The sequence below is a fragment of the Heterodontus francisci genome, chromosome 4, assembly GCF_036365525.1.
Source record: "Heterodontus francisci isolate sHetFra1 chromosome 4, sHetFra1.hap1, whole genome shotgun sequence".
NCBI lineage: Eukaryota > Metazoa > Chordata > Chondrichthyes > Heterodontiformes > Heterodontidae > Heterodontus > Heterodontus francisci.
Genome location: NC_090374.1, coordinates 86,420,037 through 86,442,509, shown reverse-complemented (window position 1 = coordinate 86,442,509; position 22,473 = coordinate 86,420,037). Strand labels below are relative to the sequence as shown.

Here is a 22,473-nt window from a genome sequence, read left to right as displayed (position 1 = left end):
TGGGAACACCACCACCTGCAAGTTCCCCTCCAAGTCAGGATGGTGTGTGACTTGGAACTATATCGCCGTTCCTTCGCTGTCGCTGGGTCAAAATCCTGGAACTCCCTTCCTAACAGCACTGTCGGTGTATCTACATCAAATGGACTGCAGCAGTTCAAGAAGGCAGCTCACCACCACCTTCTCAAGGGCAATTAGGGATGGGCAATAAATGCTGGCCTGGCCAGTGACACCCACAGCCCATGAATGAATTTTTAAAAAATCATCCACTCGTCACTTCTGGTTGAAGATGGTTGCGCATTCTTCAGGTTTGTCTTTTGCACTGGCATACTAGGCTCCGCCATCATTGAGGATGGGGATGTTTTTGGAGCCTCCTCCTCCTGCTGGTTGTTTAATTGTCCACCACCATTCACAACTGCATGTGGCAGTACTGCAGAGCTTAGATCTGATCTGTTGGTCATGGGATCGCTAGCTCTGACTACAGCATGCTGCTTCTATTGTTTAGCATGGATGCAGTCCTGTGCTGTTGCTTCATCAGGTCGCCACCTCATTTTTCGGTATGCCTGGTGCTGTTCGCCTATACTCCTCACTGAACCAGGGGTGGTCCTTTGCCTTGATGGTAATGATAGAGTGAGGGATATGCCAGGCCATGGGGTTACAAATAGTATACAAATCTGCTGTTGCTTCTGATGGCCCACTGCACCTCATGGATGCCCAGACTTAAGCTGCTGGATCTGTTCTGAGTCTATCCCATTTAGCGCGGTGGTAGTGCCACACAACACGATGTAGGGTGTCCGTAGTGTGAAGACGGGACTTCGTCTCCACAAGGACTATGCAGTTTTTACTCCTACCAGTACTGTCATGGATAGATGCATCTGCGATGGGTAGGTTGGTGAGGACGAGGTCAAGTAGGTTTCTCCCTCTAATGGTTTTCTAACTACCTGCCGCAGGACCAGTCTGGCAAATCGGTCAGTAGTGGTGACACCAAGCTACGCTTCATGATGAACACTGAAGTCTCCCACCAAGAGTACAGAGTGTGCCCTTGCTATTTTCAGTGCTTCTTCCAAGTGGTGTTCAACATGGAGGAGCATGGATTCATCAGCTGAGAGCGGCATGGATTCATCAACTGAGAGGAGCATGGATTCATTAGCTGAGAGTGGGCAGTAGGCGGAAATCAGCAGGAGGTTTCCTTGCCCATGTTTGACCTGATGCCATGAGATTCATGCAGTCCAAAGTCAATATTGAGGACCTTCAGGACTACTGCCTCCCGATTGTATACCACTGTGCCACCACCTCTGATGGGTCACAGGCAGGACATACATGGCAAGCAGTGCAATAGGCAACATAGAAAGGACTAGGGAATCCAGGCTGTAAGTTTCTGCATTCCTGGTCTGTCAGGGCTTTTATGTCAAGACAGCCCAAGCGAGCTGATAAACCTAATTGGAGAAATGGGGACCCCCTTGGGAGTCTAGGCCTGATTGTGATCTAGATCCTAAAGATGCTATGTCATTTTAAAAGAAAGCTTTCTGACCTTCCCTCAAACCAGGCACACTATTACATTTTACGGCCTCCTGTGAGAGGCAGACACCCAAGCTGTGTCCCACATGGCAAAGGTACCCACCCAGAATTGTTAACATTAAGCTTGCTCTGACCCCACCAACTTTGCCAACTCCAGAATATAATCTATAAAAATGCACGACAGAATTTAAAACATCACCTTACTGTATAATAAATGGCACTACATAAGGATAAAAATGCATAATGGAAAAAATCTAGTAACCTGTTAGCGACAACATAAATTAACTGTGAAGCTCTTTCTCATTCATGAAATTTAGATATCTGAGGTAGGATACTTCTTTTCTCTCCAAAAATGTAGGGGCTTACAAATGATATTTAAAAATTTTATACTCATGAGGATCATTGTAAGTGTATATGGTGGTTGGCCAAAAAAAAAACTCAAGAGAAGCAAGCTCAATCAAATAATGCCTACCTACCTAGAGATATGGTGGCCACAATTCCTTGGATAGAGATCCCTGCAGCTGCACCAGGATTGTGCCCTCTGGTGCCCGCCTGACCCCTGCTGGGATCTGCAGGGTAAGTGGGAGGGCACCTCATTTGCATGTAACTTCTTTGGCACCTGTCTACTTCATGCCAGCTAAAATTTGGCCAGTAGTTCACAAGGGTGGAGAGGTCCACCATGCACCCAGACTAATTTAGGATTGATTTTAATTTTCCCTCTTCGGGGTCCAAACTGCTTGTAATGCCTGTTGAGGTCCAGATGCATCCTTGTCAAGATCGATATGCCTCATTTCACTTTGAATGCTCGGTGTAACTGTTCTGCTGGAACCTCATTTAGGCCAAGGAGTGAAAACGCTTGGCTTAGTGAGCCCTTCCCTCAAACCAAAATTTGGCTTGCGAAGAGTAGTAGTTTCTACAAGACAAAGCTCACTCAAGACTCAGTGTAACCTGATCTCCCCCAAGTTATGGCAGGAGACCAAGAGGATTCCCCCTGGATTTCTATAACTATACAGTCTTTAATGTTAACTTGCATTAATGCAAATTAATCCTTTGCCCACGTCACCGAAGCTCACTCAGTATCATGGATGCTTAAATCAAAAACAGGGACTTAGAGACTCTGTTGAAAAGCCCTTGAATAAATGCAAGTTGTGGGTCATACTTTAAACCCAAGATTTTAAAATTGTCTCAATAAGGACCTCAATATTTAGAACTGACCTTACCTGTGTTAACTTCATGAGATTACCTCCACCTCAAATCTTAGGGGAGGCAGTGGTGTAGTGGTAATGTCACTGGATTAGTAATCCAGATGCCCAGACTAGTGCTCTGGGACATGGGTTTGAATCCCACCACAGCAGATGGAGAAATTTGAATTATTAAATCTGGAATTAAAGAATGCTAGTCTATTGGCGATTGTTGTAAAAATCCATCTGGTTCACTAATGACCTTTGAGGGAAGAAATCTGCCACCCTTAGCTGTTCTGGCCGACAAGACCCAGGGCAATGTGGTTGACTCTTAAATGCCCTCTGAAATGGCCTCAGTTCAAGGGCAATTATGGGTAGGCAATGAATGCTGGCCTAGCCAGCGATGCCCACATCCCACGAACGAAGTTTAAGACATATCGCTCATATTGCTACGGGGGGAATTCTATAGGTCACCAACTAGTAGGAAATTAGAGAGGTGCAAAACTATACAGTAGTTACAATGGAAGACTTCAATTATCCTAATACAAACTGGGACAGTAGTAGTGCAAAGGGTAGAGTTGGTTAAGAGTTTCTGAAGTATATTCAGGAGAATTTTCTAGATCAGTATTTTCTGGCCAAATGAGAGAGGAAACATTGCTGGATCTGGTTCTGGGGAATGAGGTGAGTCAAGTGTCAGTAGGGGAACATAATAAGGCTTAGGGTGGCTGTGGAAAAGGACAAGGAGCAATTCAAAGTAAAAACAATTAATTGGGGGAAAGCCAATTTCAGTGGGGTGAGAACAAACCTGACCCAAGTAAACTGGAATTAAAGACTGGCAGTCAAAACTAACAGAACAATGATCTGCCTTTAAAAGAGGAGATGGTTCGGAAAGAGATGAAGTACATTCCCACCAGGGGGAAAGGTAGAATAAACAAAGCTAGAGCTCTCTGGATGAGGGAGGAGATAGAGAGTCAGATGACATAGAAAAAGAATGTGTATGACAGATGTCAAGGTGATCATACAATTGAGAACCAGTCTGAATATGGAAAGTTCACAGGGGAAGAGAAAGAAATAAGAGAAACAAAGAGAACGCATCAAAAGAGACTAGCAGCCAACTTAAAATGGAATCCAAAAGTCTTCTGTAAGCATATTAATAGTAAAAGGGTAGTAAAAGGAGGAGTGCGGCTGATTAGAGACCAAAAAGGAGATTTACGTATAGAGGCAGAGGGCATGGCTGAGGTACTAAATGAGTACTTTGCATCTGTCTTCACCAAGGAAGATGTTTCCGAAGTCATAGTGAAAGAGGTGGGGCAGTCGAGACACTGGATGGCCTAAACATTTTTTGAAAAGGAGGTATTTAAAAGGCTGGCTATACTTAAAGTTGATAAGTCACCAAGACTGGATCAGAGGCACCTGACGATACTGAGGGAAATAAGGGTGGAAATTGCAGAGGCATTGGCTAATCCTCCTTAGATACAGGGGTGGTACCAGAAGACTGGAGAATTGCAAGTGTTACACCCCTACTCAAAAAAGGGTGCAAAGATAAACACAGGCCTGTCAGTTTAACCTCAGTGGTAGGAAAGATTTGAGAAACCATACGTGGGGCAAGATTAAGTCACTTGGACAAAAGTGGATTAATTAAGGAAAGTCAGCAGAGGGGTTTGTTAAGGGCAAATCGTGTTTAACTAACTTACTTGAGTATTTTAATGAGGTAACAGAGGGGGTTGATGAGGGTCATGTGGTTGACGCGGTGTACGTGGACTTTCAAAAGGCTTTAATAAAGAGCCACATAAAAGGTTCATCAGAAAAGTTAAAGCCCATAGAATAAAAGGGACAGTAGCAGCATGGATACTACATTGGCTGAATGACAGGCAGCAGAGAGCAGTGAACGGTTATTTGTGGGACTGGAGAAAGGTTTTCTTTTTATTATACTTCTGGTACGTGGCGTTGCTGGCAAGGCCAGCATATGCTGCCCATCCCTAAGTGCCCTCGAGAAGGTGGTCATAGAGTCATCGAGTTATACAGCACAGACACAGGCCCTTCGGCACATCATGTCCGTGCCGGCCATCAAGCACCTATTCTAATCCCATTTTCCAGCACTTGGCCCGTAGCCTTGTATGCTATGGAGTTTCAAGTGCTCATCGAAATACTTCTTAAATATTGTGAGGGTTCCTGCCTCTACCACCCCTTCAGGCAGTGTGTTCCAGATTCCAACCATCCTCTGGGTGAAAAAAATTTCCTCAAATCCCCTCTAAACCTCCTGCCCCTTACCTTAAATCTATGTCTTCTGGTTATTGACAACTCCACTAAGGGAAAAAGCTTCTTCCTATCTACCCTATCTATGCCCCTCATAATTTTGTATACCTCAATCAGGTCTCCTCTCAGCCTTCTCTCGTCTAAGGAAAACAACCCTAGCCTATCCAGTCTCTCTTCATAGTTGAAATGCTCCAGTCAGGCAACATCCTGGTGAATCTCCTCTGCACCCTCTCCAGTGCGATCACATCCTTCCTATAGTGTGGCGACCAGAACTGTACACAGTACTCCAGCTGTGGCCTAACTAGTGTTTTATACAGCTCCATCATAATCTCCCTGCTCTTATATTCTATGCGTCGGCTGATAAAGGCAAGTATCCCATATGCCTTCCTACCCATCTTATCTACCTGTGCTGTTGCCTTCAGTGATCTATGGACAAGTACACCAAGGTCCCTCTGACCCTCTGTACTTCCTAGGGTCCTACCACCCAGTGTATATTCCCTTGCCTCGGTAGTCCTCCCAAAATGCATCACCTCACACTTCTCAGGATTAAATTCCATTTGTCACAGCTCTGCCCATCTTACCAGCCCATTTACATCGTCTTGTAATCTAAGGCTTTCCTCCTCACTATTTACGACACCAATTTTCGTGTCATCTGCAAACGTACTGATCATACCTCCTATATTCACGTCTAAATCATTAATGTACACTACAAACAGCAAGGGTCCCAGCACCGATCCCTGCGGTACACCACTGGTCACAGGTTTCCAATCGCAAAAACAAATCTCGACCATCACCCTCTGCCTCCTGCCACTAAGCCAATTTTGGATCCAATTTGCCAAATTGCCCTGGATCCCATGGACTCTTACCTTCTTGACCAATCTCCCATGCGGGACCTTATCAAAAGCATTACTGAAGTCCGTGTAGACTACATCAACTGCTTTACCCTCATCTGCACTCCTAGTCACCTCCTCGAAAAATTCAATCAAATTTGTTGAACATGATCTCCCCCTGACAAAGCCATGCTGACTATGCCTGATTAATCCCTGCCTCCCCAAGTGGAGATTAATCCTGTCCCTCATAAATTTTTCTAATAGTTTCCCTACCATTGATGTTAGACTCACTGGCCTGTAATTACCTGGTTTATCCCTACTACCTTTCTTAAATAATGGTACCACATTCGCTGCCCTCCAGTCCTCTGGCACCTCTCCTGTGGCCAGAGAGGATTTGAAAATTTGTGTCAGAGCCCCTGCTATCTCCTCCCTTGCCTTACATAACAGCCTGGGATACATCTCATCTGGGCCTGGGCATTTATCCACTTCTAAGCCCGCTAAAACTGCTAATACCTCCACTCTTTCAATGTTAATTTGTTCAAGTATATCACAATCCCCCTCCCTGATCTCTACACCTACATTGTCCTTCTCCATAGTGAACATAAATGAAAAGTAATCATTTAAAACCTCACCTACGTCCTCCAGCTCCACACACAGATTGCCACTTTGGTCCCTAATGGGCCCTACTCTTGCCCTGAATATACTTATAAAACGCCTTGGGATTTTCCTTTATCTTGCCCGCCAGTGTTTTTTCATGCCCCTTCTTCACTCTCCTACTTACATATTTAAGCACCCCCCCTCCACTTTCTATACTCCTCTAGGGCCTCCGCTGTTTTCAGTGCTCTGAATCTGCCATAGGCCTCGTTTATTTTCCTTATCCAATCCTCTATATCCCTTGACATCTAGGGTTCCCTGGAATTGTTGGTCCTACCCTTCACCTTTACGGGAACATGTTAGCCCTTAACTCTCACTATTTCCTTTTTGAAGACTCCCACTGGTCTGATGTAGACTTTCCTACAAGTAGCTGCTTCCAGTCCACTTTGGCCAGATCCTGTTTTATCATATTGAAATTGGCCTTCCCCCAATTCAGTACCTTTATTTCCGGTCAATCTTTGTCCTTTTCCATAACTACCTTAAATCTTATAGAGTTATGGTCACTATCCCCGAACTACTCCCCCACTGACACTTCTACCACTTGTCCCGCTTCATTCCCTATTAGGCCCAGTACCGCCCCTTCTCTTGTAGGATTTTCTACGGGATGGTTCAAAAAGCTCTCCTGGATGCACTTTAAGAAATCCGCCCCTTTAAGTCTTTTGCACTAAGACTATCCCAGTTAATACTGGGGAAGTTGAAATCCCCTACTACTATAACCCTATTATTTTTACACCTCTCTGAGATTTGCCTACATATCTGCTCCTCTATCTCTCCTTGACTGTTTGGAGGCCTGTAGTACACTCCCAGCAAAGTGATTGCCCCCTTTTTGTTTTTAAGTTCTACCCATATGGCCTCATTTGAGGAACCTTCTAAGATATCATCCCTCCTTACTGCAGTAATTGACTCCTTGATCAATAGTGCAAGGCCACCTGCTCTTTTATACCACCCCGCACCACCCCCCAACCCCTGTCACGCCAGAAGATTCTATACCCTTGAATATTGAGCTGCCCTTCCCTCAACCATGTTCTGTAATAGCAATAATATTATATTCCCATGTGTCAATCAACACCCTCAATTCATCTGCCTTACTTGTAAGACTCCTTGTGTTAAAATAGATGCAATCCAGCCTTGCATTATTTGTTTGTGCCTTAACAGATCTATATTTGCTCTGCCTTCCAGACTGACTTAGTTTCTCTTCTATAATTGGTTGTACATCACCCCCTACTGTACCTCCACTCTGTATCCCATCCCCCTGCCAAATTAGTTTAAACCTGTCCCAACAGCACAAGAAAACCTCCCTGCAAGGATTTTGGTCCCGTTCCAGTTCAGGTGCAACCCGTCCGACTTGAACAGGTCCCACATTTGCCAGAAACAGACCCAGTGATCCAGGAAACTCCTGCACCATCTTTCAGCCACACATTCATCTGCGCTATCCTCCTATTCCTATACTCAGTAGCACATGGCACCGGGAGTAATCCAGAGATTACAACTTTTGAGGTTCTGCTTTTTAATCTACTACCTAGCTCCCTAAGTTTTTGTTGCAGGACCTCATCCCTCTTTCTACCTATGTTGTTGGTACCAATGTGAACCACGACCTCTGACTATTCACCGTCCCCCTTCAGAATGTTCTGCAGCCGCTCCATGACATCCTTGACCCAAGCACCAGGGAGGCAACATACCATCCTGCAGTCACATTTGCGGCCACAGAAACGCCTATCTGTACCTCTTACGATAGAATCCCCTATCACTGTAGCTCTCCCACTCCTTTTCCTCCCCTCCTGTGCAGCTGAGCCACCCGTGGTGCCACAGACTTGGCTCCTGCTGCATTCCCCTGAGAAGCCATCTCCCCCAACAATATCCAAAGCAGAAAAGCTGTTCGAGAGGGAGATGGACCCAGGGGACTCCTGCACTACCTGCCTAGTTCTTCTACTGTGCCGGGCGGTCACCCATTCCCTTTCTGCCTGAGCAGTCTTTTTCTGCAGTGTGACCACCTCCCTGTACGTGCTATCCACAATGATCTTGTGGATGAGAGTTACAAGCTAGCCAGGAAGGATCTAAAGGGAGAGATAAGAAGAGCAAGGAGAGGACACGAGAAGTCATTGGCGGATAGGATCAAAGAAAACCCTAAGGCTTTCTATAGGTATATCAGGAATAAAAGAATGACCAGAGATAGGTTAGGGCCAATCAAGGATAGTAGTGGGAAGTTGTGTGTGGAATCGGAGGAGATAGGGGAAGTGTTAAATGAATATTTTTCGTCAGTATTTACAGTGGAGAAAGAAAATGTTGTCGAGGAGAATACTGAGATACAGACTACTAGGCTAGATGGGATTGAGGTTCACAAGGAGGAGGTGTTAGCAATTTTGGAAAGTGTGAAAATAGATAAGTCCCCTGGGCCAGATGGGATTTATCCTAGGATTCTCTGGGAAGCCAGGGAGGAGATTGCAGAGACTTTGTCCTTGATTTTTATGTCGTCATTGTCGACAGGAATAGTGCCGGAAGACTGGAGGATAGCAAATATTGTCCCCTTGTTCAAGAAGGGGAGTAGAGACAGCCCTGGTAATTATAGACCTGTGAGCCTTACTTCGGTTGTGGGTCAAATGTTGGAAAAGGTTATAAGAGATAGGATTTATAATCATCTTGAAAAGAATAAGTTCATTAGAGATAGTCAGCACGGTTTTGTGAAGGGTAGGTCGTGCCTCACAAACCTTATTGAGTTTTTTGACAAGGTGACCAAACAGGTGGATGAGGGTAAAGCCGTGGATGTGGTCTATATGGATTTCAGTAAGGCGTTTGATAAAGTTCCCCACGGTACGCTATTGCAGAAAATACAGAAGTATGGGATTGAAGGTGAATTAGTGCTTTGGATCAGAAATTGGCTAGCTGAAAGAAGACAGAGGGTGGCGGTTGATGGTAAATGTTCATCCTGGAGTATAGTTTCTAGTGGTGTACCGCAAGGATCTGTTTTGGGGCCACTGCTGTTTGTCATTTTTATAAATGACCTGGATGAGGGTGTAGAAGGGTGGGTTAGTAAATTTGCGGATGACACTAAGGTCGGTGGAGTTGTGGATAGTGCCGAAGGATGTTGTAGGTTACAGAGGGACATAGATAGGCTGCAGAGCTGGGCTGAGAGATGGCAAATGGAGTTTAATGCGGAAAAATGTGAGGTGATTCACTTCGGAAGGAGTAACAGGATTGCAGAATACTGGGCTAATGGGAAGATTCTTGGTAGTGTAGATGAGCAGAGAGATCTTGGTGTCCAGGTACACAAATCCCTGAAAGTTGCCACCCAGGTTAATAGAGCTGTTAAGAAGGCATATGGTGTGTTAGCTTTTATTAGTAGGGGGATCGAGTTTAAGAGCCACGAGGTCATGCTGCAGCTGTACAGAACTCTGGTGCGGCCGCACCTGGAGTATTGCGTGCAGTTCTGGTCACCGCATTATAGGAAGGATGTGGAAGCTTTGGAAAAGGTGCAGAGGAGATTTACTAGGATGTTGCCTGGTATGGAAGGAAGGTCTTACGAGGAAAGGCTGAGGGACTTGAGGTTGTTTTCGTTAGAGAGAAGGAGGAGAAGAGGTGACTTAATAGAGACATATAAGATAATCAGAGGGTTGGACTGGGTGGATAGTGAGAGCCTTTTTCCTCGGATGGTGATGGCAAACACGAGGGGACATAGCTTTAAGTTGAGGGGTGATAGATATAGGACAGATGTCAGAGGTAGTTTCTTTACACAGAGAGTAGTAGGGGCGTGGAACGCCCTGCCTGCAACAGTAGTAGACTCGCCAACTTTAAGGGCATTTAAGTGGTCATTGGATAGACATATGGATGAAAATGGAATAGTGTAGGTCAGATGGTTTCACAGGTCGGCGCAACATCGAGGGCTGAAGGGCCTGTACTGCGCTGTAATGTTCTATGTTCTACGTTCTATCTCAGCCTCACGGATGCTGCACAGTGTCCCCAGCTGCTGCTCCAGATGCGAAATGTGGATTTCGAGTAGCTGCAGCTGGAGACAATTCCTGCCCACATGTTCACCCTGGACACTGGAAGTGTCTCTGACTTCGCACATGGCACAGGAGGAGCACTCCACGCTGCCAGGCTGCCTTGCCATCACTTATCCTTAATTTTCTCCCTTCAATTACTCATAAATTAGAGATTATTTACACTAGGGACCTTGATTCCCTCAAGAACACTACTTACGATAAAAACAAAACTGTAGACCTTGCCTTTCTCTTTAATTACTAACCCAGCTATTTACTGATACTCCCTAACAGCAGTTACTCACCAACCAATCACCTTGCAGCTTTCCTGTGATGTCACTGATCACGGTTTTCAAACTCCAGCCCATCTGGACTCCTCTCCGCTGCTCTCCCGGAAGGTAAGTGCTCTAGACCGCGATCCTTGGGCTGTATATATCTGCTCCTCGCTCCATGTTCTTCCTGCAAGTCTGCTCCTCTCCGTTGCTCTCTGGAAGTTAAGTGCTCTGGGCCACATTCCTCGAGCTCTATTTATCCGCGCCTCGCTGAGTGTTCTTCCTGTAGGTCCGCTCCTCTTCCAGAAAGTAAGTGGTGGTGAGCTGCTTTCTTGAACGACTGCAGTGCATCTGGTGTGGGTATACCCACTGTGCTGTTAGGGAGGGAGTTCCAGGATTTTGATCCAGCAACAGTGAAGGAACGGTGATATAGTTTCAAGTCAGGATGATGCGTGACTTGCAGGGGAACTTGCAGGTGATGGTGTTCCCATGCATCTGCTGCCCTTGTCCTTCTAGGTGGAAGAGGTTGCGGGTTTGGAAGGTGCTATCGAAGGAGCCGTCGTGAGTTGCTGCAGTGCATCTTGTAGATCGTACACACGGCTGCCACAGTGCGTCAGTGGTGGTGGGAGTGAATAGTGAAGATGGCGGGTGGGGTGCCAACTATGCAGGCTGCTTTGTCCTGGAATGTGTCGAGCTTCGTGAGTGTTGTTGGAGCCGCACTCATCCAGGCAAGTGGAGAGTATTCTATCACACTCCGGACTTATGCCTTATAGATGGGGAGTCAGGAGGTGGGTTACTCGCTGCAGAATTCCCAGCCTCTGACCTGCTCTTGTAGCCACAGTATTTATGTACAGTTTCAGGTCAATGTTCACCCCACCCAAGATGCTGAGAATGGGGGATTCAGTGATGGTAATGCTGTTGAGTGTTAAGGTATATAGTGGAATTCTCTAAGGGTCAGTATTAGAACCACTAAATTTCTTGATACATATTATTACATATTACCATTACACAACTGGCTGTATTCTATAGGCCACAGTCTAGTGGGAAAGATATAGAGCAATAAATTTGCAAGGAAATTACAGAGAGGTGCAAGACCTATAGAGTAGTTCGATTGGGGGAACTTCAATTATCCTAAAATACACTGGGATACTAATAATGTTGTCATGAAAACATGCAATGTTGAATGACTAGTTGGAAACCTAAATTAAATTATGACAAGGAAAGCTAGATTCCTAAATTCAACTTTTAAGAAGACAGCAGTTAAGATGGCCACCAGAATTTGCATTGAAATACCTTACATTCCAAGGTATCAAGCTTGATTCGCAGGTCTGAATAGCCCTCATCCAGAACAATGGCTTGAGCAGTTAATGAGCTACATGATATCGTTTTCATTAGGAAGACAATCAAAGCCATCTTGGAACATTAATACTAGTGGAGACGAACCTCCGGGGGGAGTTAATGAAATAAGATCTGAGAGAGACCGGAATTCTTAGACTTCGATCTCATTAAAGTGAAAAAGGGAATACACTGGGAGAATCATGTGACAGTCTCCCCAGTCTGTGAGAAAACTCAGAGTTTCTTTTGGACACATCAGACAAGCTCTGAGTTCTAACCAGCGGAGGACCCCTGTGGTCGGTCTCTCTCTCTCTCCAGACAACACCGCACATTTTGAACCCTTATGGCTGCGGGCTGCAAAACATCCAAGTCAATCATTGCTGCAGACAGAGACTCCGGGAGAAAACCATCACTGTCTCCAAGGAAACCCTGAACCAGGTGGCTACCTTTACCAACCATAAATTTCAGGACCATGAATTCAGCAGGAAGACAACTGAATTACGAGACTCCACAGGCTGTGTATTATTTTATTTGTTCTGGACTCTAAACCAAACAAACTATTCCTCTTCACTCTGTAACCTATTTGTGTGTGTGTGTGTGTGTGTGTGTGTGTGTGTGTGTGTGTGTGTGTGTGTGTGTGTGTGTGTGTGTGTGTGTACGTGTGTGTGACTGAAAGTTGGAGCATTTTTTTTTAACTTAAATTGGGTTTTGGGGTTTTAAGTACAATAAACTCACCTCTTTCTTATTTAAACTCAAGAAAACCTGTCCAATTCGTTCTTGTATGATCATAGCACACAAAGGGTTAAACACTCACTGAACTGGTAAGCACATCCACTGTTTAAAATAAATAACCCCTGTTGTGGTCAAATAAGGAGGGACAGGAAGGAAGCATTTTGACCCCTCCTCACCTGATCCTAACAGCGTAAAGGACAGAGAAGGGGAAGATGTATATTGGGGTTCCCCAGTGATTGTTGTTCGGACCACTGCTTTTCTTGATCTATTTTAATGGCCTAGACTTTGGCGTGTCGGGCACAAATTCAAAATTTGCAGATGACACAAAACTTGAAATGTTGTGAACTCTGAGAGGAGACTGTTCCTGTTGGTGGAATGGTCGAGAATCAGAGGACACCAATTTGTGGCAAAAGAAGCAATAGCAACATGAAGAAACACTTGTTTCTGCAGCTTGTGGTTAGGATCTTTCACACTCTGCCTGAGTGTATAGTGGAGGTAGACTCAATCGAGGCCTTCAAAAGAGAATTGGACAATTATCTGAAGCAAAACAAATTTGCAGGGCTATGGGGAAAAGGCGAGGAAGTGGGACTAGGTGAGATGCTCTTCCGGAAAACTGGCAAGGACACGACAAGCCAAATTGCCTCCTTCTATGCTGTAACCATTATATAGTATTAATGACCTTGACCTAGGTGTGCAGGGCACAATTTCAAAATTGCAGATGACAAAAAAACTTGCGAACTGTGAGGAGGATAGTGATGGACTTCAAGAGGATTTAGACAATGCAGAGAAGTGTGAAGTAATACATTTTGGTAGGAAGAACAAGGAGTGGCAATAAAGGATACAATTTTAAAGGGGGTACAAGAGCAGAGGGACCTGGGGGTATATGTGCACATATGGTTGAAGGTGGCAGGGCACATTGAGAAAGCGGAACCTGGGCTTTAGAAATAGAGGCATACAGCACAAAATCAAGGAAACTGTGGTGAACTTTTATAAAACATTGGCTCAGCCTGAATTAGAGTAATTGGCCGGAGTTTTTCTTCCCCTGGGAGCAGCCCAGAGGCGGGGGGGGGGCGGGGGTGTATAATCCAGTGGGAGGTGGGGAGGGGTGCCTTTCCTGCCGCCAACTCGCCTCTGCTGCCATTTTTCCAGCAGCAGCACCAGGCCAATTGAAGCCCTTAAGTGGCCAATTAAATGCCACTTAAGGCCTCTTCCCACCATCGCTGGTATATCACCAGTTGCTGCTGGGCACTTCACCAGCTGAGGAGGCTACCCAGTAATACCTGGCAGCCCCCTTGTGGGCTGGGGATGGGCCCTCGTGATTGGGCATTCTGTGCTCCACCAAGAGGCACAAGCCACCCCCGCTGGTCCACCTCTCCACGCACTCTCAATTGACCCCCCCACCTCCCAACACCGTGTCCAATTCTGCACACCACACCTTAGGAAGGATGTGAAAACATTAGAGAGGGTGCAGAAAAGATTTGCAAGCATGGTTCCAGGGATGAGGGACTTCAGTTACAAGGATAGATTGGAGCAGCTGGGGTTGTTATCTTTAGAGGAGAAGTTTGATGGGACATCAAGGTTGGCATCCTTCCATCTGTGAAAGATGATGGACACACAGCAAACAATCCATTTAGGTGGGGTGTCTTCTCTTGGTCCACTTTTGCTGATAGCTGTAAAGGCCAATCCTTGAGAGGCAGGTTCTGCCACAAGTGCTGCACGTGAAGCTGCCAAGTGACGCTTGGTCCTAAGGGAGTTTCACCAGTCTGGCAAAGGTGGCAGCTGCTTTCCCTATTCGCGCATCAAGCTCTGTATCAAGGGGCAGATTGCCTGTCACAGTGAACCCAAGAATTTGCTAACCACTTCCAGTGGGATGTTATTTGGTGTGATCAGGGTGGAGATACAACACCTTGTCCCACGACCAGTTTTCGTAACGCTTACAGTCAAGGAGAACAAGTTACAGGCACGGGAGAGACAGTCTGAGTCTTTGTAGCTGAGTTTCCATGTGAGCAACCAGCACAGCATCAGTGTAGAGGAGTTCTCTGATCAGGACGTGATGTGTTTTTGTTTTCACTTTCAGCCTTGATAGATTGTAGAGCTTTCCTTCTGGTCTAGTCTGCAAGTAGACTCCTTCCATATCTGCTAGGAAGGCCAAGATCAGGAGCATGGAGAAGAAGATGCCAAACAAACAGAGTGAGGGTGAGGATACACCCTGTTTCACTTCATTCCTCACTCCGAAACTGTCGGAAATAGATCTATTAAACTGTACAGTGCAGTGCATATTGTCATGGAAGGAGCAGATGAGACTCAGGAGCTTCAGTGGACAGACAATTTTTCCCAAAATCTTGTAGAGCCCTGCTGACAGTGTTGAATGCCTTAGTGATATCTACCAAAGTAAGGTAAAGGAGTATACTCTGTTCCCTACACTTCTCTTGTTGCTGGCACATGGAGAAGATCATATCCACAGTAGATCTGGCACGGAAACCGCATTGTGCTTCCGGGTACAATCGGTCTGCAAGTAAATGGACTCTTTTAAGTATGACCCTTGCAAAGGCCTTCCCCATGACACTAAGAAGTGAAATGCCTCTGTTGTTGTTGCAGTCTCCTCTGTCGCCTTTGTTGTTGTATAGTTTATTTTAGAGATACAGCACTGAAACAGGCCCTTCAGCCCACCGAGTCTGTGCCGACCATCAACCACCCATTTATACTAATCCTACACTAATTCCATATTTCTACCACATCCCCACCTGTCCCTATATTTCCCTACCACCTACCTATACTAGGGGCAATTTACAATGGCCAATTTACCTATCAACCTGCAAGTCTTTGGCATGTGGGAGGAAACCGGAGCACCCGGAGGAATCCCACGCAGACACAGGGAGAACTTGCAAACTCCACACAGGCAGTACCCAGAATTGAACCCGGGTCGCTGGAGCTGTGAGGCTGCGGTGCTAACCACTGCGCCACTGTGCCGCCCAAAGTGTTATGGTGTTATAGTGTTATGATTTTGGCATCACGCATCTCCTGCAGCACAGAGCCTACTTTCCAGCAGAGGAGGAGGAGGTCATAAAGGCATGGCAATAGATGGGACTTTCCATGCTTGAGCTGGGATTCCGTCGTTGCCGGGTGCCCTTCTGTTCCCTAGACGGTCTTTGGCCTTCTCAAGCTCCAGTGATGAGGGTTCTTCGTCTAACTCATCCATGACAGGAAGTTGCAGGAGGGTGTCAAGCACAGACTAGGAAATGTCAGACTCACAGGAGAACAGCTCACAGTAGCGTTCAGCCCAGCGGGACAGCTGTTTACTTCTGTCAGTGAGTACTTTTGTGATACTTAAAGTAATTTTGATCAGTTTATTGCCCTGCCCCCACCACTGCTGTGATTGGGAGACTTCAATCGCCTGCTGAACCTGTGACTGGCCACTGGTTATGCTCGTTTTTCAGCTTCAGCCTATTCCTGGCCAGAAAATCACTTGCCTGCACTGAGTTCACTTCACTCTTAAGTGACCTACAGTCATCTCAGATTGACCACCTAAGGAGGTAGTAGCTGAAGGGTTCAGGGGATGGAGGTGGCAACCTGGGGGTGGGAAAAGGCAACCTGGAGTTGCTCCCTTTGCAGACATGGAGGACAAGATCACATCTACGTTTGTAGCAATCTGGGCCCTGTTGGTCAGTGCCTTCAACATTAATAACTACAACATCAAGAGCTAATGGCTAAGGGAGTAAGCCAGACAAAATCTGGAGTGAAGTCCCATTAAGTGGTTGATGTTTCCCTCAAGTTAGCACCTTCCGGCAACTCCTGCAACCGATTAGGCCCCAGACGTATAGGCTTGTGTCTTTCCTTTGGACACCAGCCTACGAGATCGAGAGGAGGGTGCAGGTTGTAGGCAGGTCTGCACATCCTAAAACCATGCCTGGGCGTTGCAGCAAACAAAGAAAGGTAACCTTTCAGCTTGGAAGCTGGAATGTCAGGACGGTGTGTCCTGGGATGAACAATGACCCACACTCCACAGCTAGTGTACGCAAGACAGCTCTGATTGACCGAGAGCTACACAAGCTTGCAGTCAACATTGCCACTCCACAAGAAGCCAGATTAACCGTCACAAGCTCTATTCGAGAGGCTAATTACACTTTTACTGGCACGGAAAGAATGCTAAGATCGCTGTGAGCATGGTGTAGGCTTTGCAGTGAGCAACCGGCTGACACAGTCAATTGAGCCACCAGTAGCAACCTCATCTCCCTGTGGGGAGATTTGATAGAGGTGTTCAAAATTATGACAGGTCTGGACAGAGTAGATAGGGATTCAATCGGCCGAAGAGACGAGAATCAAAGGCGACATGAGGAAAAGCTTTTTTTTTTAAATGCAGCGAGTGGTTAGGATCTGGAATGTGTTAATCTGTTAATTGTGTATCAACTGTTTGATTATATGCAGGTGGAGGGTGTTAGTTGAGGTCTTACTTGAACACTTATAAGCAGACACTTACTGAGACTGGTGGAGGGTTTAAATGAGGAGCTACATGTTTGTAATCCTTTTAATCTGTACAATAAACGTGAAACTGAGTAAAGATAAGCTCCAGCATTATCCTTCTCTAACAAGTTTTCTAGAATTTAACAGAATGCACAGCCTGAGAATGCGGTGAAGGCAGACTCAATGGTGGCTTTCAAAAGGGAACAGGATAATTACCTGAATTGAAAAAATTACAGGGCTACGGGGAAAATGCGGTGGGTGGGACTAGTTGCTCTTGCAGACAGCTGACAAGAACATGACAGGCCAAATGGCCGCCTCCTGTGCTGTAACGGTTCTATGATTCTTTGTTGCAATACAACAGTGATTGTTTCACTGGTTAGCTAGTTGGCATCCTGTGTGTGTGTGTAAACATGCAAGAGAGAGAATAAAGAGAAAAAGAGATAGAATTATACTGAAATTGAAAAAAACAGTATTGAACTTTAAATTAAAAAGGGGTAGGTCACAAACTTGACTCTGTCATGACTCATCTCTGTAATTATTGCTCAATATCCAAATATAATGCTGAAAGAGCCTGACTTGATTTCTTAATTTAACTTTGAATTTTTACAGTTAACAAGTTTAATTAATATAATTCCCATTGATACTTCATTTTTTGTTTTTAATTCTATTGAAGAAAATTGAGTGTAAAATAATCAATTATTGAGATTTTGATATGTTGGTACATTCTCCCCATCACATCGGGAATTCCAAACACTTTATTAAAAATTAAAGGCTTTGTTAATATAATTACTTAAGAAAGAACTATACCATAGAGAACAGTACTGTAATGGTACTAGAATAGTCATTCAGAGGTCTCAAGTAATAATACAGAGAATGTGGGTTCAAATCCCACCATGGCAGTTTGACAATTTAAATTTACAAAAATTCTGCAAATGAAAAGCCAACATCAATTAAAGCAAAAATGAAGCTGTCAGATATTTGTGAAAACCCAAATTGTTCACTGATGCACTGTAGGGAAGGAAACCTGCACTGCACATGACTCCAAAGTAGTTCATTCTTATCTGGCCTCTGATGCCACTCAGCTGTACTAAACTTTTACAGGGAATCTCTCATGGATTGCAGCGGTTTGAGAAGGTGGTCCACCACTACCACCTTCTCTGGGCAACCTGGGATAGATAGGCAAAACACTGCAACCTTTCCAGCAATGCCCACCCATATTCTGAGAATTATTATTTTAAAAACAAGGAATGTCCCCTGTATTTTATGAAAAAACTGATGAGGTGATTGAACTGGTCAAGTTCTTCAATTAAAGTACCAAAATGCAATTTCACAGAATTATATGGCAATTAAAAACACCTGAAAGTACTATTAACTTACAGATGAACTCAAATAATTCTTTGGCGATCTAATCATTCCAGCAATGGAGTGTCGAATGGAGTCAAATTTTGAAACTTTGTCTTTTCCTTTATCCTGAAAAACAAAACACACAAAACTCTCAGGAAATACGAAACATACATCCATTTAAAATGGTATACAATCAAAACTTGATCAGGATTTAATTTCGTTATCAATGATCATTTCATATTTCAAACACTTAAGAGGTTTTAACCTAACTCGAATCTACATTAGAACATAAGATTTAGGAGCAGGAGTAGGTTGTTCAGCCCTTCAAACTTGCTCCACCAATCAATAGGATCATGGTTGATTCTCTAACTCAACTCCACTCACCTACACTATCCACATATCCCGTGATTTCCTTGGTATACAAAAGTCTGCTGATCTCCTTTCTGAATATACTCAAAGACTGAGCATCTACAGGCCTCTGGGTAGAGAACTCCCAACATTCATAACCCTTTGAGTGAAGAAATTTCTCATCTCAGTCCTAAATGGCTGAGACCTGATTCTGAGACTGTGACCCCCAGTTTTAGATTCCCCAACCTGGGGAAATATCCTTCCAGCATCTAACCTGCCAAGCCCCTTAAAAGTTTTATGTATTTCAATGAGATCACCTCTCATTTTTCAAAACTCTACAGAATACAGGCCTAGACTACTAAAACTCTCCTCAGAGGACAAACCTGTCATCCCAGGAACAGTCTAGTAGTGAATCTTTGTGCATTCCCTCGCATTCTTAGGTAAGGAGACCAAACACTATACACAGTGCTCCAGGTGTGGTCTCACCAAGGCTCTACATAATTGCACAATGATTTCTTTACTCTGATACTCCAATCCCTTTGTAATAAAGTCGATCATACCTATTGTTTTCCTAATTGCTTGCTGTACCTGATAACTTTGTTATTTATGTACCATAAGCCCATGACTCTCTGAATACTAACATCTCTAACCTTACACGCAGTTGTTTGTCACTAAGATTGAAACTATTTGGTTATAACTCTGCTGCATCTCTCCCTTCTCCGAGACCACAGGTCAAACTTCCTCTAAGGCTTCCCCCACCCTCACCCTGAACTTGCATCTTTCTCTAGTTTCTCGCTGATCTCTCATACCCTCTCTGAGCTTATCTTGCCCATGAGACCCAGCTGCTGCTCCTTTGACCCTGTTCCCACTAAACAACTGACCCGCCAACTGCCCTTCCTGGCACCCACGTTAGCTGCTATTGTTAACTGTTCTCTCTCCTCAAGTACTGTGTCTCTCTCACATTCAAATCTACTGTCATAGAGTCGTACAGCATAGAAACAGACCCTTCGGCCCACTGCGTCCATGCCGACCATAATGCCTATCTATATTAATCCCACCTGCCTGCATTAATTCCATATCCCTCTATGCCTTTCTCATTCAAGTACCTGTCCAGATGCCTCTTAAATGTTGCTACTGTTCCTCCCTTCACCACCTCCTCTGGCAGCTCATTCCAGATACCCACTATTCTTTGTGTGAAAAGTTTACCCCTTTGATCCCCTCTTCAGATGCATCCCATCCAGTGTTGGTGACTTATCAGCTTTAAATACAGCTGGCCCTTCTAATACCACCTCTTTCCTAAATTTTAGCCTATCCAGTATCTCAATTACCTCCATCTTCAATATGACCCTAAATGGATTAACAAATAAATTAAAAATAAGATAAGGAGGGGAAATGACTTGTTCAAACCTTCAGGAAGTAGGGAAAAGAAGCTCACTGGGATGGACATAGAAAATACAGAAACATGTTAAAAGGCTGATCAGAGGTGCAAAGAGAGACATGGAAAATGTTATGATCTTCCCTCTCCTCAAAAAAAACCCCTCAACTCCACCATCTTTGCAAACTTCCAGCCCATCTCCAACCTCCGTTTCCTCTCCAAAACCCTTCAGTGCGCTGTCGTCTCCCAAATCCATACCCTTCTTTCCCGGAACTCCATGCTTGAATCCCTCCAGTCAGGTTTCCATCTCTGCCACAACATAGAAAAGGCTCTTATCACTGAGTCCTGCTTGAGTGCACAGAGTGTGAAGAAAGGAGTTTGGTAAGTGAAAGCATTTTTTAAGGGTTAATCTCTCTAGTCTAGTTTTTTAATTTAAATTTAGCAATTAACTAAAATTACTGTTTAAGTAAAGAAGCAAGTTAAGTTTCGTACTGTTTGAAACAGGGTCATACACACTCTGAGTAGCTGTAGCTAGTTAATTAGGTAGCTAGCTTAAACTGGGTTAGAATCGTAGAAATTCTAAGGCACAGAAAAAGGCCACTTGGCCCATCACATCTGTGCCAGCTGAAAAACCATCCACCTATTCTAATCCCACCTTCCAGCATTTGGTCCTGCAGATTACTGCACTTAAGGTGCATATCCAGACTCCTTTTGTATGAGTTGAGGATGAGTTCCAGACCCCCACCACCCTCTGGGTGAAAACATTTTTCCTCATCTCCCCTCTCATATTTCTACCAAACACTTTAAAACTATGCCCCCGAGTCACTGATCTCTCTGCTAAGGTGAATTGGCCCTTCACCTCCCCTCTATCCAGGCAGGCCTCTCAAATCTTGTACATTTCAATCAGATCTCGCCTCACCTTCTCTGTTCCAAGGAGAACAACCCCAGCCTATCCAATACTTCCTCAGTTGCATTTTTCCAGTCCTGGCAACATTCTCATAAATCTCCTCTGTACCCTCTCTAGTGCAATTACATCCTTACTGTAATGAGGTGAGCAGAACTGTACACAATACTCAAGTTGTGGCCAAACCAATGATTTGGTTTTCTGAGCTCCAGCAAAGCTGATTCATCATTGTTTTCAGAGAGTATAAATTCAGGGGTCTCTGAGTGCTGCTTGAAGGCACAGAGTCTGAAGAAGGGAGTTTGATAAGTGAGGGAACTATAAACTAATAGAAAAAAAAGCAATTTAATTTAATTGAGAGAGATAGATCACAGAAAAGCAGTCCAGCCGGGAGCTGTGGAAAGATCCAGCCTAAACAAGAAGCAGCCCTGCTGCTAATCCTACACTTCAACTTGGTGCAGCAGAGAACTGAAAGTGACAACCACCTCCAGTCTGAAATCTTAACCACCAGAAATCTGTAACACCTCAACAAGTTCAAGACTACAAACATCCAGGCCTGCACTATTAAAAGAGACTGTTCTACTTATATGATTCAACAGATTTACCACAAACCACGAACACCTACCACACCTTGAACTCTTACCCTTTCCCTTCTATTTATCTTCTCTCAAGTGCATGCGAGAATGAATGCATGTGCGAGTGGTGTTGCGAACAGTTCAGGGAATCAGTATTATTCAATAAATAGTTCATCTTCTGTTTTAAACCTACAAGAAAATCTATTATTTTTCTGTTTATTTGACCCTAAAAAAAATTAGGTATGATCTCATAATTTTAAACAAAATATTACTGCAGTGAGTTGGGAGGTGAACAGTGGGAACCACCTACACCCCTTAGCACCTGTCCTAACAGTTCAATGAAGCGGAACAAGAGGGCTTGATAACACAAGGGATAACCAGGCTAAATATAAAAAGCGCAGAGAAAAAAGGAAATAAGAGGGGCAAAAAAAATAGTGGAAGGGAAGTATGGCAGCTAACATAAAAGGAATTTCAAAAGGTCTTCTATAGGCACATTAACAGTAAAAGAGTCGTTAGAGGAGTGGTGCAGCCGATGAGGGACCAAAATGAAGACAGAAGGCATGGCTGAAGTACTAAATGAGTACTTTGCATCGGTGTTTACCAAGGAAGAGGATGTTGCCAAAGCTAGATGAGTTGTCAGGATACTGGATAAGATAAAAACAGATAAACAGGAGGTACTAGAAAGGCAGTACTTAAAGTGGTAAGTCACCCGGTGTGGAT

The 22,473-nt window shown here is 44.6% G+C and overlaps 1 protein-coding gene across 3 annotated transcripts in view; it reads right to left on the bottom strand.

Annotated features, from left to right (window-relative positions):
- The window catches only part of fer (fer (fps/fes related) tyrosine kinase), a 409,042-nt gene that overhangs the window by 204,443 nt on the left and 182,126 nt on the right, over positions 1-22,473 (bottom strand). For all 3 annotated transcript variants that reach the window (XM_068029798.1, XM_068029800.1, XM_068029799.1), the window contains exon 10: positions 18,588-18,680. In XM_068029798.1, coding sequence (XP_067885899.1) covers positions 18,588-18,680 — 93 coding nt within the window. The remainder of the gene's footprint in view (positions 1-18,587; positions 18,681-22,473) is intronic.